Below are 17,835 nucleotides of genomic sequence, written 5' to 3'. Positions count from 1 at the left end.
ATACATACGTTTCATATAAATATACTCTATAACTTTCTTATTTTCTTTAGCCCACATAATTAAACATTTCAGTTACATAAAACATGTGAATTTTGATTTGATGTACTGTAGAGCCTGTATAATAAATATGTATAAAATATGCCACCTCTGACAACAGCTGCTGCGTCCCGTTTATTTGAATGTATAACACACTACACCAGCAGGTGGCAGCAGCAGGAGGTTTGTGTACTGTATCGCAGCTCAAAGAAGAGAAGCTGTACGTGGACCAATGAGAGTCGATGGAAAAGCAGCAGAAGCTTTCGGATGTCTGCGGGAACTCAGTGCCGGGCTCAGGACAGGTGAAGGCAGCAATAGCATCGCTTCTTTTTCACTGCTGCTTTAATGTCGCTGGGACTGGTGAGTGTGTTTGCTAACCTAAACACTGTCGCCATCATGGAGCTGTCATTGTCGCAGCTTTTCTGGTTCCTCGGGATTTGGGAACTCTTAGCTGTCAGCTGTTATGGCGTTTCTTACGTGCTCATTGTGTCGCCTAGATATGCAAACGTGTAGAGCTATCATTGTTACTTTTTTGGTAGCCAGTCTGTAAAGACGCTTCATTCAACATCTTGGCTTTTGAAATCGACATATTTTAAAGGAGATTATCACCAAAGACTGAACAAAAAGTAGTTTATTCCCATTTTTTTGGTTAAAACATGAGATTAGTGAATGGGGTTTTGCCTCGGGCTGAAGAACAGTAATAATGACCAGTGGTGTAGTGGTTAACCCCCCTCGTAAAGCTCAGGAAGCACCTGCAGCTAGCTATAATTCTGACACGCTCTGTGTTCCAGTCACCATGAAGCTGATACCCTTTCATACTGGGGGAGTCTCCTTCATCCTGGCCGTCCTCTTGGTTCTGCATTACTGTCACATAGCCAGCATTCTTGGCCACAAGGTAGGTTGCTGTGATAAGGTGTTTAAAGCTCTCAGGTGTTTGAGCATGCCATTTAGTTTCGCTGCACTGTGATAGGATGGATTTGGCAGCAGTGATGGGTGGGAAAGAGCTGCTGATCAAAGCCTGGCTGTAGGCAAACTGAAGACTCATGAGAACATCCACATGTGTTTCAGCCCCAGCTAGGACTTGGCTGGAATTAGTGGTGTGATAAAAGCTGTTACCTTTTAGCTGATGTAACTATCACTGGTATCAAATGAAGACATCAGTGTTTTTATGGCAGTACACCATAAAGGACAATATCTTGTACTGGGACTCATGCAAAGAATAAAAATTAAGGGCTGCAAATCAGCAGAATTGGTCTCCATGTTTTACCTGCTAAAAGCAATAATGCCTTTTGTTCTGTGCACTGTCGCTTCTCAGGAGGAATATGACTTATATTCTAAAGGGGCTTTGCATAATTAACACTAAAGAACAGAAAGACGCTGTAGTATAAATGCTGGTATATTTCCATTAAGGCAATTAGCCTCTTTAGAGAGAACTTGGAGGGCTACAGCTGGAGTGCTTGTATGCTGATGTAAGAGCTATGAAGTAAAAATAAAAAACAGTAGCAGTTTAATAGTCAAGCACCATCAGAAATTACATCTGAGTTTGAGTGAAACCCAAAGAAAGGTGTTTGTCATTAAACCAGGGAGGTGCCTGATTTTCTTGCCATCCTGTTTCTCTTTGCACAGTCTGGAGGTGATTTAATTGTGGTGGAAAACACAGAACATGAGGCTGTAAATGGTGAACAGGAAGAGGTGGCAGTAGATGATGTGGAAGATGATGAAGGAGATTTAGACGTTGTCCAGCCCAGTGAGCAGTGGCAGACACTTAAACCAGGTAATACCCTCAGTTTTTCCTTCACAGGGCTTTTTCCCTGGTTCTGAATAATGACAATCAGTCCTAAGATAAATATTACTTTGTGTATGATCTAATGCTTCAGATGACGATAGACCGTATAAAGATGAAGCCTCCATATGGAGTTTATATGATTCTCCTTTCATGTAACCTCACAAAAGGGAGGTTATTTAATTTTCTCTATGCAAAATCATCATTTTAGTATCTGTGAAGTTTAACGGTACCAACGCAGTTATTGTGATAGCCACTATTTTCTTAATATTACTTTCTACACCAGGATCCTTTTCTACGTAGCTGACGGCTGGTAACTGTGCAGGGGCGGATCTAGCAAAGTTTAGCCAGGGGGGCCGATAGGGCATGAACAGGGAAAAGGGGGCACAAAGACATACTTTTCTTTCTTATTCTCATTTAAAATGTCTAGCTTTTAATAAATAATTATCTGAATCTTACACCCAAAGTTTTAATCTGATGTAAAATGCATAGAAGTCCATTACTGTATATAGTAACTGTTAAGTCTAATATACCCTAGTAAGCTACAGTACTTTTTCCTTTGGGAAGGTACCATCTGTGCAGTCTGCAATTCTGTAGAAGAAAGATGTTGAATCTATTTAATTATTCTTGAAAAATAATTTATTTCTGTGCATTTTTTTTCCACACTGCATCAAATTAAAGTTGATTACGTCGATTAAGCATCATGAGGTGGAGGGTGGGGGGTGGTTCCCTATTTTCTTTTGCTGGGAGTTTGCAACCCTATTAGTTAGGTTGCTTAATATTTCTGCTAAATACTCTATAAAATACCAGAATAGGGAGGATGGAGCAGGTTTAAGTTTATTAGATTGATCAGTGTTGCTGAACTATGAAATATTTTGGGTGCAGTGTATTTTTTACACACAGGTATAACAGAATAGCTTTAGTGTTGTTGTTTATTTAAACTTGAGTATGAACTTATACAAAAAGCAGCAAGATATTAAAAAAACAGTTTTATTGATTAAAAAACACACTATATCGGATTCATATCGGTATCGGCAGATATCCAAATTTATGATATCGGTATCGGACATAAAAAAGTGGTATCATGCCATCTCTACAATCAACAGTTACCCATGTTGCAGTTCCTTTGACGGCCACTTTGGCTCCAGAAGGGAGTGAGTCCCAGTAACTGTAGCAATCTCCGGGGATGTCCTGTTAACAAGGTGCACGAAACAGATATTTAGTCTCTTACAAGCTAGTAACACAGTGTTGTCTGGTTCACCCTTAGACCTAGCTGCAGTTTTTTCTGCTTGAATGATTTGGTGTTAAGTGGCTTAACAAACAAAAAGGTACAAGGTCTAGAGTTTAAAGAAGTGAAAAAGCAGCCAATGTACAAAGAAGAGCTTTGAAAGACTTTCAGAAAGCAGAAAATCTAAATCTAGCAATGTCTAATATGAAGGGTGGTTAAAACATTTTCACAGTACTTCATTATAAAAATTCACATTAGTGTCACGGCGTGTAATTGCTGTTATTTACAGACATGATTTGTTGCACATACTAAAGGCCTTTATGCGCAACCTTATATCACATATACACAGCCATTAGCAGAACAAAAATGATCTCTCCATTTTTCCTCAGCAAATCACTGATGGCTGTAATGCTGTCTGACTGTACAGCCAGAATTATGAAAAGACACACTGTAGTCCAGAAAACATACACGCCCACCATGACCCAGCTGACTCAAACACCATCAGTTTGTACATGCATCCATCCATTTTCTGCTGCTTCTGGGTTTCAGCAATCTGGGAGCTCATGAGTTTCATAATATTCAGTAGTTGTATAATTATTTTGAGCTACTCTGTCTGTGCACACACAGGTCAGGCAGTGCCACAAGGTTCTCATGTGAGGCTGAATCTGCAAACGGGTGAGAGGGAGGTCAGGCTGGGAGAAGAGCAGCTGAAATACTGGACAGAGGAGCACAGGTGGGGTCCAGGCTAAAACCTCAGTCTGAGACAGTAGTTTATTTCCCTCCCTTTAATACTTCTTCACGCAAAGTGCACCCAGTAGGGGGCAGTGGTAGGAAACGACAAAATGGGTTTGCAGTAAAAGTGTACATTTTCAGGGAGGAAGAAGAGCTCCGGTCTTCTTTTAATCCCGATGAGCTGAAACGAGCCATGAAGAAGATAAAAGAGGACTGGAAGCTTGCAAGCAAGGACACAGAGCAGAAGGTAGTAGCACGAATGCCACTGTTGAACTTAAGTCTGATTACGTGCTGGCAGCAGAAGCTTTACTGTGTGTCTCCACTGCTGGCTGTGCACTTCTAGGACTCTGTGGCTTCTAAGTTTCGCACAATGGAGGAGTTGAAGAAAGACATGGCTCAGCTGGACCTGCTGCTGGAGACGGATGTTCAGGTACATCAGTCTTCTTGGATCTCATTTATGATTGTGAGCTGTTACTGTGAAACGTTTGTGCTTCAGTCAAATGAAGTTTCTTGCATGTGTAGATAATGAAGCGTCTGCTGGAGCAGTTCAACAGCAGCAACTCAACTACCGAACAAAGACTGAGCATCCTGACGGAGCTCGAATATCTGGTGCATCAGGTAACACACACACACAGGATGATGTTTCACACTACGTTGAATTTTCCCGTCTCTAACCCTGCATGAATGCTTGTATGTGTGCTAGGTGGATAATGCTCAGACTCTGTGCTCCATGGGGGGCCTCCAGTTCATTTTAGAAGGTCTGAACAGCTCTGACTTCAGATTACAGGAAAGCTCTGCCTTTGTCCTGGGCTCTGCATTAGCCAGGTATGATATTTAGCCTTGATTAAGCTTGATTAGTCTGAGCTAGATGTTCCAGATATGCAGATATGTCACTTCTTGCTGTACAGTGGTGTCTATGATCACATCAAGCTTCTGTAGCTGTTTAAAGTCAAAACAGGTCGTTTTACTTTTGAATTTTTAAATACATTTTTGACTTTTCTCTACAAATTGTGCACAACATTGTTTTTTTCTTGTTTCCTATGTGACTGAATTGTATTGCAATAACCCTGATTGTAATGACACTCCCAACAGTGCTGCAACTTATCAGATGAAATCATATAATGTCACAGTACACTGACACTGGCTGGCACAACATGTGGGACATCATGGTTTTGGGGTTGTTCTTTTTTGGGAAATAAAACAAATTTGAATTTTGAAAGTCAAGCAGCAACTACCAGGCTTAGAAAATGACCAAATAATAGTCAAATAAATAGTTGAATACAAGACTTTGTGTCTTGAAAGTCTCAAATCTCTTCTGAGCAAAACACTTGAGTTGAAAGCAAACCTTTTGGCACACTTGGAGAGTAGTAACTCAGATTTACTGAAGGTAAAGTTTCCTGTTTCCTTTTCTCGCCTTCTGTTTGTTATAGATCATGCTTACAGGCCTAACATGCTGTATTTGTGTCTGTGGGGACTGCCCACTCTGTGCATTAGTATGACTGTCAGCTTTGTCACACTTTGTGTGTGTCCTACAGTAATCCAGCAGTTCAAGTTGAAGCCGTGGAGAATGGCGCCCTGCAGACATTGTTAACCACGCTGGCCACTGCTCAGCAACTCAGAGTCAAAAAAAAGGTAAGCACACCCACACAGCTTACAGTTTACATTCAGAAAGTTGGAGACAACACGTTGCACAGAGAACTTCACAAAAGAAGGCAACTGGACTTGTTTAGGTTTGTGAAGATGATTCACCTCTCAACCAGGAAGCTCTCAAGACTACCATGACTTGGAAGAATGAGAACCTACACACACAGCTGAAGTGTGTGTGTGTGTGTGTTCAGGTTCTGTTTGCAGTGGCTTCCCTCTTGCGTCACTTCCCCTATGCACAGCGTCACTTCCTGACACACGGGGGTCTGCAGGTCCTGTCAGAGCTGTTCAGGACTGACGACAGTGGAGTTCTGCGTACACGCATCGTCACCATGTTATACGATATGATTACTGAAAAGGTACAGTAAACGTACGCTCCTGCTCCTAGATTCCAAGCCCACACCTCTTCAAATACAAGGTCTAAATGATCAAAATTGGTATCAGTAGAAGGTTGGGACTTTAAGAGTTCTAGTGCCGAGCTCGTGGGATCATTCTCATGATTTGTTCTGTCTTCTTCCAGGAGCTGATCTTCCAGGGAGGTCTGGACCCAGTACTGGATGCGTCTCATGATGAGCGGCGGCGTCAGTACTCTAAAGTGTCTTTGCAGGAGGAGCTGTTGGAAAAGGGCTGGTGCACTCTGGTCCCACAGCTCCTGGAGTCTTCAGAGAATGACTACAGAGAGAAGGTGGGTGGTTTCATCTATTTTACATTAATAGTATAACTACTGTTTAAAATGAACTTGACCTAAGAGTCGGTGCTGTGTTTTTGCAGGCTCTCCAGGCTTTGTTGGCAATGGCTCCAGTGTGTTTGGATCAGTACCGCTCAGATGGCTCTCTGCAGGCTTCTCTTCACTCTCTGAAGCAAGAGTACCAGGAAATGATCCAGTCAGAAATAATTCTAGGAGAGGAGAACAGCTACTTTGAGGAGATTGTAGAACTCATAGATGCACTGCAAGTCAAAATGAAATGATCAGAGGACAGCACTTTGACATTTCATATGAACACGGCATACATCGATGAGCTGGTACATTTACTCTGTTGGGGTGAGACAGTCAATCGCAGAGCAGTGGACAAAGAGCACCACAAGGAACACAATTTTGGGGACATAACAAGTGAACTGGCCCTGAGGAAGACAGCTGTGCGATTAGTCAGCATGAACACAACCAACAAATACTTCTTGTGTGGCCTAAAAATGTTCTCCACACTTCTGAAGCTTTGTATGGCCTCTCTGAGAATTTACCATCAATAATGTTGCTTTTCTTCTAATCACTGTGGTGAGTGGGTAGGGTGGTGTAGTCCAGGTATGTGTTCCAGATGCTATAGATGATGTGCACATACTGACTGCACACACACCACTAATCCCAAAGAACAGTGATCCCTGTTGCTGTATGGTTGCAGTCACAAGTGAATGTGTCACAGAAGGAATCGATTCACAGTGACGGTGGCACAGTGATGGCCATGTAGTCCCGCTGCATGTTTGATAGGAAGCAAGAGCTGGGTCATGTGCTTTGAAGCAACTTCACTATCCCAGGATGTAACTGGCTTCACTTACTCTAACATTAGACATCAGGTTAGGTTAAGTGTGCGTATTATGGGCGTTATTAAGTCAGTTTCATGCAGAAAGCAGCGTTTAGCAACGTCTGACTGATCACGAACGTGGATATGTTTACTGGCAGCAGAGCGACGTATTTTATGAAGACCGTCAAGCAACGCTGCAGCCACAGCCGTAGTATCTGAATGTGGAGTGCTATACATTACAGTATTAAACAACACTGTATGATTGCATGTATTTTCAAACAGAGACTTTGTGACTACATGGGAATGTAAAAACTGTTTGATATTTAATTTTAAAGTCATGCCACTCTGTACAGTGGACAGTGTGAATGATACTGTAACATGAACGAGTGTTGTTGGTGACACACAGACAGATGGACAGGTGTAGCAGTCCACTTCCAGCTCCTCTCTCCTCTAGGTCCCGACCTGACCCCACTGCACCACCCCTTCCCTGCAGCAGAGCCACAGACCACACCCCACCACAATTACTGTTTATGTAACTTAGGCAACCTGACTTTCCAATATTCACATCCAATGGAAACACATTTTTCATCAGTTTTAAAATAAAAAAAAAAAACAGGATTGTATTTGAAATTTTATTTTCTAAGACTAATATGTTCTACTCTGTAGGTTACAGGAAATTTAAGCATTATAGTCTGGCAACACAAGTTATTGCCACTAACAAGAATGTGCTGCAAGTTGCAGTAGAATTTGGATAGATTTAGCTCTTTGGGGCGTGGTGGATTTTGTAGTAATATTTTCACTCTGGACTGATAACTTCAAAATATTCATGTGTTTATTTATTTGAAAAAGATGGTGTTCTGTTGATGTATGTTCAAGAAAGTAACTTATGGCCCCAAAATAAAAAATGAGTGTTTCCAGACAAAAATGTTTGTTAAACTTTATTTTAGATTTTCCTCCCTGCTGTATTTCAGGAAGTGTGCAGACACTGTAGGTGTATTTGAAACCGTGCATGGGTACAAGATAGATTTTCAAGATTAATCTGATAAAGAATGCACATAGATCTCCATCCATCCATCCATCCATTCGCTTCCGCTTATCCTTTTCAGGGTCGCGGGGGGCGCTGGAGCCTATCCCAGCTGCAAATAGATCTCTTTGTGTAATTCCCCAACTTTCCTTGAATGGTCTTTGATCACTCAGTGTTGTCACATAGATCAGATTGTGCTGCCACCATGAGGTGGAAGGAGAAATAATATTTTATTAATTCAGTTTGTGGTCGCTGACCATAAATAATACATTTTAATGTAAAAGCGAAGGCCCATATAAAATCTGACTTGGGTCCATGACTTGGACACGCCCCCATACATACTACGTATGTGTTGTAAGACATTTATTTACAAGGGGTCACTTTTTAAAAAAAGTTTGTTTTAACACTGGAAATCCTCTCCTCTCTCAAACCCAAACTGCAGCCGATGTTTAAGAACTGTGTTTAGGAAAAGCAGCTATTTGTTGTTGCCCACTCACCCCTGAGTGACAGCCAAAACGATAATGAAGCACAATCGACAGGCACGGTTTGATGCTCTTATTCTGAAAAGTCAAACCGGTAGTACACGCGCTTCCAGGAAATGCATGACATAACTAAACGATGCCGTATGTAAACAGAGTAAAACAGTCGCTGTTCGGTTATTGATCTTTGTCATGAATGAAGCGGCTCACAGAGGAGACTCGTTAACGGGTAGAAGCCTTCCTGAGGTTCTGTGTTTAAACAAGCTGGCGCCTGGTAAGTAGCTAACCGGCAGATGCTGTTGTGTTCATACTTTGTTAGGATTGTACCAGCTAGATGGATGCTAGCCTTAAATGACTCCAGCTGAAATCTGGAGATTTCTTTGTTTCTTTGATTTGAATTGTGTATATTTTTCTGTATCTGGTTAAGTTCTATAAAATAAAAAACGCTGCACAAATATCTGATTAATACTCACCGCCAGCAGTAAACAGTTTGTGTCAGCGACTGTTATAAAGGTCACACATACAGATTATTTACTTGTGTATAACTAGTTACTAACGTGGATCATACCGGTGTGTGAAAAATAACAGGCAGATGATTTGCTTAAAAATAGCAGTGGTGTACCTAAAATGCTGATAACTAGTTTTTTAACTTCAGCATTGGCACCTGTCCAATTTTTACATGAAAGATTTTAATTCAGAGTAAAGTTTTACCTTTGTGTAACTACGGAGTCACTCCGTATAGTTAAAGGTATGTTTTTGTGTGCAGATGAATAGTGATGGAGCTGTCTCAGAGGGAGCGTCTATCGGAGTTGGTGGAGGAACTGACTACATCAGGACAGCCACAGCTCAACCAAGACAAAATGAAGGAGGTTAAAAAGCTCTGCAAGTATGGCATCAGCATTTACATAGGGATTATTTAGTTGTAGGTGTACAGAGGAATTATGAAACAAATGAAAGACTCCAAAATGTGTTTATATCAATCCTTTGGAAAGGGGTCAGGATTGCAAGTATCTGATAACACAGTAAGGAAACCCTGAATCTATCAAGATCTGTTATCAAGCACGCAGATTGTCTAGAGAATATCAAGAGTAAAACGACACAGAATAACAACAACCCACATTCATCAACAAGCTAATATAATATCACTTCATACTATATCATTGCCATCAAGTGGGGACAATGCAATGCAAACATAGCCTGTGTGTTGCTGTTGAGGGGTTACTGTTGCTGCGGATAGTGCTGGAGGGCAGGGCTGTGTTGATCTGAGACTGTAGAGATGAAAAAGTCCACAGGAGAGATGGTAGAACAAGTCTAATGAGACTACAATAAAATAAGAATGTAGCCAAAAAATCTATACACATAAAATACACACACACACACACACACACACACACACACACATACAGTGACATCTTACACTGTATATACTATGGCCACAAGTTTGTATCATGGGGTGATCCAGAATCCTTCTCTTATTAATTATTCCTACTGCTATAAGAATAAAAAAAATAAAGTAATAAATATTACATAATGTATTTATGATGATTCGATTTGTTTGACTATCCACTCTGTGCAGGCAGAAAGCTTATTAAATTTTTAAACTGTAGAGATACAATCATTTTGCTGCTGTAAATTCAGCATTTTGTTTTATTTGAAATGTAAATCTAATATAATCTGTTTCTTAATGTATTTTCTTTAAAAGACAGTGTGTTTTAATCCATAATTATGTGGATATGCATATCAGTTTTTAGTGAAATATAAACCCTTCAGAAAGGCAGGGAACTTACTTTAAAACTAAATATGTTCCCTAAAGCGGTGGACAGAGCTACAGACCCATGACACTCTTACCCAGTTAGCTAGCAGCTAATGACCAGCACACTTGTGCAGTTAATAAAAGGACAGGTAATATTTGTCGTGCTGTTGCACACACAGCACGCTCATTTCTCTCGTCAGTTGCCACAAGACAAATTACCAACGTGTACATAATAACCTAATACTCCCGTGTGTTATAATTCATTCAAAGGACTAGATGTTACAATCCCTGAAAATTCATTGCTTCAAATGGAGAAAGTCTTGACGGATGGCTGTTATGAGGAAAGGCAGCCCAAAAACATTACCAGCGGGACACATCGTTGTGTGCCTCAACTTCACAGGGTGTTTCGGTCTTTTATCACAAGCTAATCTGCCATTTTTTTACCTTCCTTGGTTAGGTTTAGGGTTTAGAGATCTGATCTAGACTATAATATTAAAATTTTGGGACATATCGTCAGTAGTGGACCTTGAATTCATCGGGTGTTTTGGCCATTATCACTACACACCCTCATCCAAGGAGGCCGTGCCAGGGTTGATCAGGCCCCAGAGTGTGTCACTGGTTTATGTTAAATTGTTATTTCTCTTCTACTTTCTTCCTTTTAGTTTTCTACACTTTATTTACCACAGCATGGTGGTTAGCACTGTTGCCTCAGGTCCCGAGTTCAATTCCACCATCAGGCTGGGGTCTTTCTGTGTGAAGTTTGCATGTTCGCATGGGTTCTCCCCGGGTACTCCGGCTTCCTCCCACAGTCCAAAGACATGCAGTTAATGGGGTTAGGTTAATTGGAAACACTGCCCATAGGTATTAATGCGGGAGTGAATGTGAGCACAAGTGGTTGTCTTTGTTAGCCCTGTGACAGACTGGCGACCTGTGTACCATGCCTCTTGCCCTAAGACAGCTGGGATAGGCTCCAGCGACCCTGAAAAGGGTACGCGGAAGCGAATTGATGGATGGATATCAGTTCACTGCAACTGAGAAGTAATACTTACCTCTTTAAAATTTTTGGAGCCTCACAACTCGCTCAAGAGTTGGGAGTTCGCCTTGTAATCGGAAGGTTGCCGGTTCGAGCCCCGGCTCGGACAGTCTCGGTCGTTGTGTCCTTGGGCAAGACACTTCACCCGTTGCCTACTGGTGGTGGTCAGAGGGCCCGGTGGTGCCAGTGTCCGCAGCCTCGCCTCTGTCAGTGCGCGCCCAGGGTGGCTGTGGCTACAACGTAGCTTGCCATCACCAGTGTGTGAATGTGTGCGTGAATGGGTGAATGACTGGATATGTAAAGCGCTTTGGGGTCCTTAGGGACCATAAAGGCGCTATATAAATACAGGCCATTTACCATTTTACTTCTTCAAAGGGATACAAAAGGTGATAGAGAGAAGTAAGAAAAAAGAGACAAGATAGGAAAGAGGAGAGCCAGAAGGGGGCACCTGATCTGGCATCCCACACCTCCCCGCCGGATCGGGCTGTACGCCCTACTAACTGGTTTCTGTCTCATCAGTCTGTATCTTGCAATTAATTTGTTTCTCCTACAGCTCCGCACGGCCCAGGCAGCAAAAAATGCGTGTGCTCTTTGCGAGCTCGGCTTGCAACCAGCACGCTCTGCCATCAAGGGCGAGCATTGGTTAATGGTAGTCATGTGACTGATGCAAGCCAGATCATTTTATTTAGCACAATTGTGATTAATAGTTAAATGTTATTGTTGAGGGGCACAGGGAGGACTCCTAACGCACACACACATTTAAAAAAAAATGTCTAAAGAAAAGGGCACTTGGGGCACCCATCAGGGGCAGGAGCTCAAGCCCCCCCCATGTGCCTGCCACAGAGGGTCTACATCAGGATGAGAATCACAATTTCCCACATACTGATAAAAAGTTAGTGGACAGTCAAATAAAGGTTACACAAAGAACAGAAGAAAACAGCTGCTCATTTAATACAATAATACCATATAATCCAAAGCAATGTGGGTAAGTGTATATTAACTTGTATTTGTCTACGACGTCCTTGCTCCAGAAAGAAGGTTTTATGAAAACTGAAGGTATTTATGGTAAAATATGGTTACATGTTAAATACAGTCATTTAATTCTTTTTCAGCATTACGAGTACAACAGATGTCAAGTTTTTTCTTGATTCATAGCAGAATTTAAAAAAGAAAAAGTTACTGGGCTAATTACTCTCCACTTGTTCTCCATTCCTCACAGAGTGTCCAATGACTGCTTAGACCATGTATACCACTCAGTGATGTCCCAGCTAAACCAAGAACATGCTGAGATCCGGCTATCTGCCTTCCAGATCGCCAGTGAGCTCTTCTCCAGGTCACACCATTTCAGGACGCTGCTAGTAGACAACTTCCAGGTAAATCAGCTACTAGTAACTAGTAATCACCTGAGATCATCCAGTGTACACCAAACATTACAGGACCTGGCTTTTTACTGGCAGAACAAGGCCAGTGATGGCATTTTATAGCAGTCAGCACACTGCTACAAAAACCCGTCATATCAGTTTTGACAGTATCCCCAACTCTACTCGCAGAAATGCGACCCTGTGACAGAGCCTCTGGGATATTTTTGAATATTTTTTGTGTGTAAACATCCTGGTTGTCCAGGGCCATTAGCATGCCAGCACTGGTACCTGTTGAATCGAATGTTTGTTGTGAGCGGATCCCACTCTTACAGTTAACTACTACTAAAAACAAAATGAAAAAGCTGATGAAGAAGTTCAAAAAGCAATGGTGCAAAGGCAAACTTAAAGTCTTTTTAGCTTTTCGGCTGATATCGGTTCACGTTTTCCTACCAAGTGATCTGTGTAGGATAAATCCACATACAATGAATTCCATTCAAAGAGGAACGATACAGACACTCAGCTTTAATATTAGGATGTCTTTCTTTCTGTGTCCCCCTTATCTATTCCTCCACCTCTCTTCTTCCTGCAGGAGTTCTTGGAGCTGACGGTGGAGACAGATTCAGAGCAGCCCCTCCCTCCTCCTAAAGAAGTAGCCAGGAAACTGAGAGCTCTGGCAGTCCAGACTGTGCAGTCATGGCAATCGTCTTATGGCTCTGCTTATAAGAAGCTGGCACTGGGCTACCACTTCCTCAAACAAGTTAAAAAGGTGACCAATGCAGAGACACAGAGTGAGCTTTATCAACTGTAAACAACCCATGTGGTATAAGGTTAATGCAGACACATGGATTTGAATGAGCCGCAAGGCCCTGTACTACATTACATGAGGAAAACACACTGTAGATTCTGGAAATTGCCTGATGCTAGTGATCTGTAGAGACATGTTAAAGAGCCATCTGTTTACCAGCTGCAACAGTGACTCTGGCATTGTTTTGACCTTGTGAGTGAGGAACCACCATAAAGGCAGTGGTTCATCTCTGTGTGCATGGAGAGATTTTGATGGGGTGCTATTTGAGAATGTCCTGCTGTCATGACAGCACCTAAGATACTCTCTAGTTTTTGTGATCAACGATGCAGACGATGGCTTGTTTCCTGTTGGTTAGGAAGTTTGACGTCATATTAGCAGGTTTAGTAGAAGCCACCATCGTCAGCAACAGTGAGTTGATAAATCATGAAGATTTCTGGCATTCATGCAAATGCAATGAGGTGTGCACGCTTTCAGGTGGATTTCCAGGACATTGAGGCGAGAACAGTAGCAGAGAGGACGAGGGAGGAGGAAAGACGGAGGAGAATGGAGAGGATCTACAAGGAGAAAGTAGAAACAGCAGCTAAAGAAATGGAGGGTAAAACTACATCATGTTATTCACTGCTTCCAGTTTAAATACCAATATTTTTATTTCCATTATCAGAAACTATTAAACACGCAAAGTCTCAGTGGTTTTGTTTGTAATTGGATCTTTACACATAGTGTTATTAATGTTTGGGCCTTAAGACTTTTATATTGTTTCTTATTCATTTGTTAGAGTCACAGCAAGAAATAGAAGCAACACTGACAGAGATGGAATCGTGCATGAGGCTGCTTTTCCCTGATTTCAGCCCCATAGACATCCAAACAGCCAACAGCAGCCCCTCCAACTCCCAGCCAGCCACCAAGTGTCCTTCAGATGATGAGCAGCCCTGCTGCAGCAAAGACCTGAGGGCTGGTGGCAGAGGGGCAAAGGTCCAAGAAAGAGAGGAAAATACAGGAGGCATGGGAACGACAGAGGAAAACAGAAAGACCTGGAAGGAGAAAAGAGAGAGGGAAAAAGCAAAGAAAGGGTGTGAAGGTATAGAGGGCAAGGATGGGGAGAAGCAGGAAATGCACAAAAGTAAGGAAGCTGAAAGGAGGGAAGTCATGGAGGTGGAGCTAGAAGAAGAGAGTGAGCAGGAGGAAAGTAGTACAGAAGAAGAAGAGGCTGATGATGAAGACTTTATCAGGAACTCTGGCCTCATATCTCACTCCTACAGTCTGGATCTGAACCTCAGTCCTGGTGCGTAGAACACACACATGTGGAAACCTGACATTGAAATTCCAGCGAAGAAAATAATAAATCATAGCAAAGCCTTTGAACACACCACAAACTTTACTCCCCGAAACTGAACATTATTAACCCGATACATTTTATACAGTGTACCATATAAACTGGCAATTTAGAGTGTAGCATACATACACTATACAGTCTAACCATTTATTTGTAGGGCTGTGTGTCAGACTCTATACGTATGATTACAGAAAGTCCAGTCATTAACATTCAAACATAACACAGTGCCAGTTTCAGTAATGTAGAAGGTAGATGATGAAGCTTGTTCTGATTCTTTTCACACTTGTTTTATTAAATATTGTAAGTATGTGACTGCACCACAAATATGTTTGAGTCTAATATAACTCATGAAGGATGTTGCACTTGTGGCATTTCATATACAAATGTCTAAATAATAATATCATGGGGATGTCTGAGTAGAACAGTGGTGTCCAGGTGTGTGATCAGCAGCATCCAGAGTAAATGTATCCTGCTGTTTAATGAGCATAAAGCAAACCTTTGAGAATCCTTCTGAAAACAGGCCTCGAATAGTCCTTCCTGTTAAATGTGTTAGCACAGTCAGTGGAGTGAGCAGACTGTTTTTCTTCCAGGTCTTCATGTGAAGGAGACTGAGGATAACGAGCCAGTGGTTTCCACTGTGATAGACCTCCATAAACTCATAACAACCAAACATCTGCCAGCTGTGCAGGGCTGGGCTCAGGTCAGAACAGGCAAACACACATACACACACACCTCAAAGGCCAAAAGCAGGGTATTTGAACAGTGGTTGCTCCTGTGTAGTTAACTGTTCCCTTGTGTGTTTATTATGGTGTTACATTGTTTTAAGACTCTCGTGTGCTACTATGATAGCGCTGCGTTGAACATGAAAATAAGCTTCTGAGCTGTTGTGTTTCCATGTAAACAGAGGGTGAGAAATTATTTTAGACATGCTTTAGTACTCTGAGAACATTGTTTCTTTTGATGTGCATATATTTGTATCTTCTGCAGTGTATGTAAGAATATATAAGCAGCATATATAAGATCACGGACAAAGAGAACGTAGTCAGCGTTTGTTCTGAGACTTTGTTCTGAGAGCCTGTCTCTGTCTCTGTGCGTTAACTGTGTTACTGTTTTAGAGAAAACAAATGCTGGAGTACATACCTGCAGTGGCTCTGCTATCATCATCAATGTTCCTAATGTTAGCTTTACCATGGTTTTGGTTACCGTGATTATTTTGATTATTTCAGCATCTGAAACCACCAAACCCTCTCCTGCTGGCTCACAGCGTGATTTTATTGGTCACATTACTGAGGACAGCCTGACCACCTGTCTGAGTATGGCCATCTCACCTGTATTTCTGGTTTTCCTGTGTGTGCAGGTGTTCACCAAATCAGGTGGTGAGGAGCAGCTGTTGAGAAGAGCACTCGACCTGAAGAGGTCTTTGGAAGCCACGCTGCAGAAACACAAAGAGCTTCACATCGACTACAAGGCCCGGGTCCGCAAAGTGGTGAGTTATAGCTAATCTTACAGCTCGGGGTTAAGATTAGACACAGTGCTCTGTTTTTTTTTAATAAAAAAATGCTGTGTGCTTACATTGAGCATGCCCAACATTTTTTTGGTGCTCTTATAGAAGATAACCAGCAGATGGCAGCATTCTATTGTAAATCAAACAGGGGGGCCTTCCATTACAAAGGTGATGGTACAGGAGGGAGGCACTTTGATAGAACAGCTGTAGCTGAATGCTTTGTTGATAACTGGCTGCCTCTCTGCTGGATTTCATCAGCCTGGAGTGAGCGATGGAAAAAAGCTTCATGTTTCTCTAAATTCTGCTGCGTTCTCCTGCGGCAGCAACCTGAGTATGTTTATGGAGGAACACTGATTCCTCAACCAGAACTCACATTAAAATAAATTGCTTTTTAAAGGTTCTTTGTATTTGGACAGAGAAGTTTAATGGAGTCCCATAGAAGAATTTTCTGGAGTCAGCACTGTCATCTCTGCTTCTCCGAGGACTCTCAATATGCTGTCAACTCCCTTTTAAAAAGTTTCACTTTTACATCGAGGAAGGTACATTTGGACTAAATTGGGTCCTTGTGTTTGTTTGATTTTGCTGCACCTAACAAAGAATCAGGCTTGGCAGTGGATGGCTGCAACTGTATATGTAGTAAAGCTGACTGAAGCCTCACTCTATGCAATGTCAGCAGGACATCACAGAGAAATATGTTGTACGTAAAGGCTTTGAAGGCGATATTTACTTTTGGATATACATGCAAAGTTGAGATGAATACTATACTCTTTTTTTAGCCACTTCATTGTTGTCCTGGCAGTTTGTTCTGGGTCATCCGTCTATCAGTGCTCTGACTGAGGGGAGGAGGTTCTCATCCATCATCATCATTTGTTTCTTTAGTTGAATCTAAAAGAAAATGTCAAAGATGACACATTTTGATAGACATACAGCAGTATTTCTTTACTTTAAAGAGGCTTTAACAAGGTGATCCCAGAAGTGCTGTTGGCAGAAAACTTGGATTTCTTGTCATAGTCTGCAGAGTGTCCTGACTGTGGCAACACTAAAACAGTATGTGAAAGGCATGTTTTTAAGAAATGGGAAAACATTCATCAAAGATCTGACCTGGGAAAGCCAGTAGCAACAGGCTTATGGAGCGATGAATCCAGACTTAAAATAAGGAGAGAGGTACAAGACTGAGTGTCTGTAGTCATCTGTAAAATGTGCTGGAGGCTCTGTCATGGTTTCTGTCTGCATTTCTTTCAGCGGTGTTGCAAATATTGTCAGAACTATTTAAAGCACAACATACTTTCAGATTTGGACCCACCATGCAACACCATCTGCAAAGCGTTGGCAACGACTTCATAACAATGATCCCAAACACACTGCCGGTGCAGTAAAGGCATACTAGGTAATAGAAAAGCACACTATCAGTCATGGATTGGCCTCCCCACAGCCTGGATCACGTGGGATCCATCTTCATAGACAACAGATCAAAAGATGGCCAACGTCAGAGGAAGATCTGCGTTGGGTTCAAATCCACCATCTGATCGGGGCCGTTCTGCGTGGAGTTTGTTCTCCTCGTGTCTTCAGGTGTTCTCTGGCTTCCTCCCACAATCCAGTGACA

General features: G+C 41.9%; 2 protein-coding genes across 3 annotated transcripts in view; both read left to right on the top strand.

Annotated features, from left to right (window-relative positions):
- Window positions 1-255: 255 nt before the first annotated feature.
- sil1 (SIL1 nucleotide exchange factor) lies at window positions 256-7,865 on the top strand. The gene is made up of 12 exons (XM_039622037.1): window positions 256-396; window positions 828-931; window positions 1,663-1,810; window positions 3,675-3,780; window positions 3,921-4,026; window positions 4,123-4,209; window positions 4,302-4,397; window positions 4,483-4,604; window positions 5,315-5,411; window positions 5,618-5,782; window positions 5,944-6,108; window positions 6,195-7,865. Exons 1-12 carry the CDS (start codon window positions 279-281, stop codon window positions 6,390-6,392), a joined length of 1,512 nt encoding a protein of 503 aa, XP_039477971.1. The 5' UTR covers window positions 256-278; the 3' UTR covers window positions 6,393-7,865.
- A 690-nt stretch (window positions 7,866-8,555) lies between these two features.
- The window catches only part of uvssa (UV-stimulated scaffold protein A), a 33,561-nt gene continuing 24,281 nt past the window's right edge, over window positions 8,556-17,835 (top strand). For both annotated transcript variants that reach the window (XM_031733651.2, XM_031733650.2), the window contains exons 1-8: window positions 8,556-8,717; window positions 9,210-9,329; window positions 12,449-12,602; window positions 13,180-13,356; window positions 13,870-13,990; window positions 14,171-14,677; window positions 15,319-15,428; window positions 16,086-16,214. In XM_031733651.2, coding sequence (XP_031589511.1) covers window positions 9,220-9,329; window positions 12,449-12,602; window positions 13,180-13,356; window positions 13,870-13,990; window positions 14,171-14,677; window positions 15,319-15,428; window positions 16,086-16,214 — 1,308 coding nt within the window. In that variant the 5' untranslated portion in view covers window positions 8,556-8,717; window positions 9,210-9,219. The remainder of the gene's footprint in view (window positions 8,718-9,209; window positions 9,330-12,448; window positions 12,603-13,179; window positions 13,357-13,869; window positions 13,991-14,170; window positions 14,678-15,318; window positions 15,429-16,085; window positions 16,215-17,835) is intronic.

This window comes from Oreochromis aureus, linkage group 2 (assembly GCF_013358895.1).
Source record: "Oreochromis aureus strain Israel breed Guangdong linkage group 2, ZZ_aureus, whole genome shotgun sequence".
Taxonomy (NCBI): domain Eukaryota; kingdom Metazoa; phylum Chordata; class Actinopteri; order Cichliformes; family Cichlidae; genus Oreochromis; species Oreochromis aureus.
Note: the sequence above shows the minus strand (reverse complement) of the source record. Positions and strands in the feature narration are given on the sequence as shown.

What these genes read in the sequence shown, in the direction of transcription:
- sil1 (XM_039622037.1), top strand. Translation starts at nt 279, where the DNA reads ATGGAAAAGCAGCAGAAGCTTTCGGATGTCTGCGGGAACTCAGTGCCG. An exon ending in CCAGCATTCTTGGCCACAAG is followed by an intron (nt 932 to 1,662) that starts GTAGGTTGCTGT and finishes CTCTTTGCACAG; the next exon opens with TCTGGAGGTGATTTAATTGT. An exon ending in AACTCAGAGTCAAAAAAAAG is followed by an intron (nt 5,412 to 5,617) that starts GTAAGCACACCC and finishes GTGTGTGTTCAG; the next exon opens with GTTCTGTTTGCAGTGGCTTC.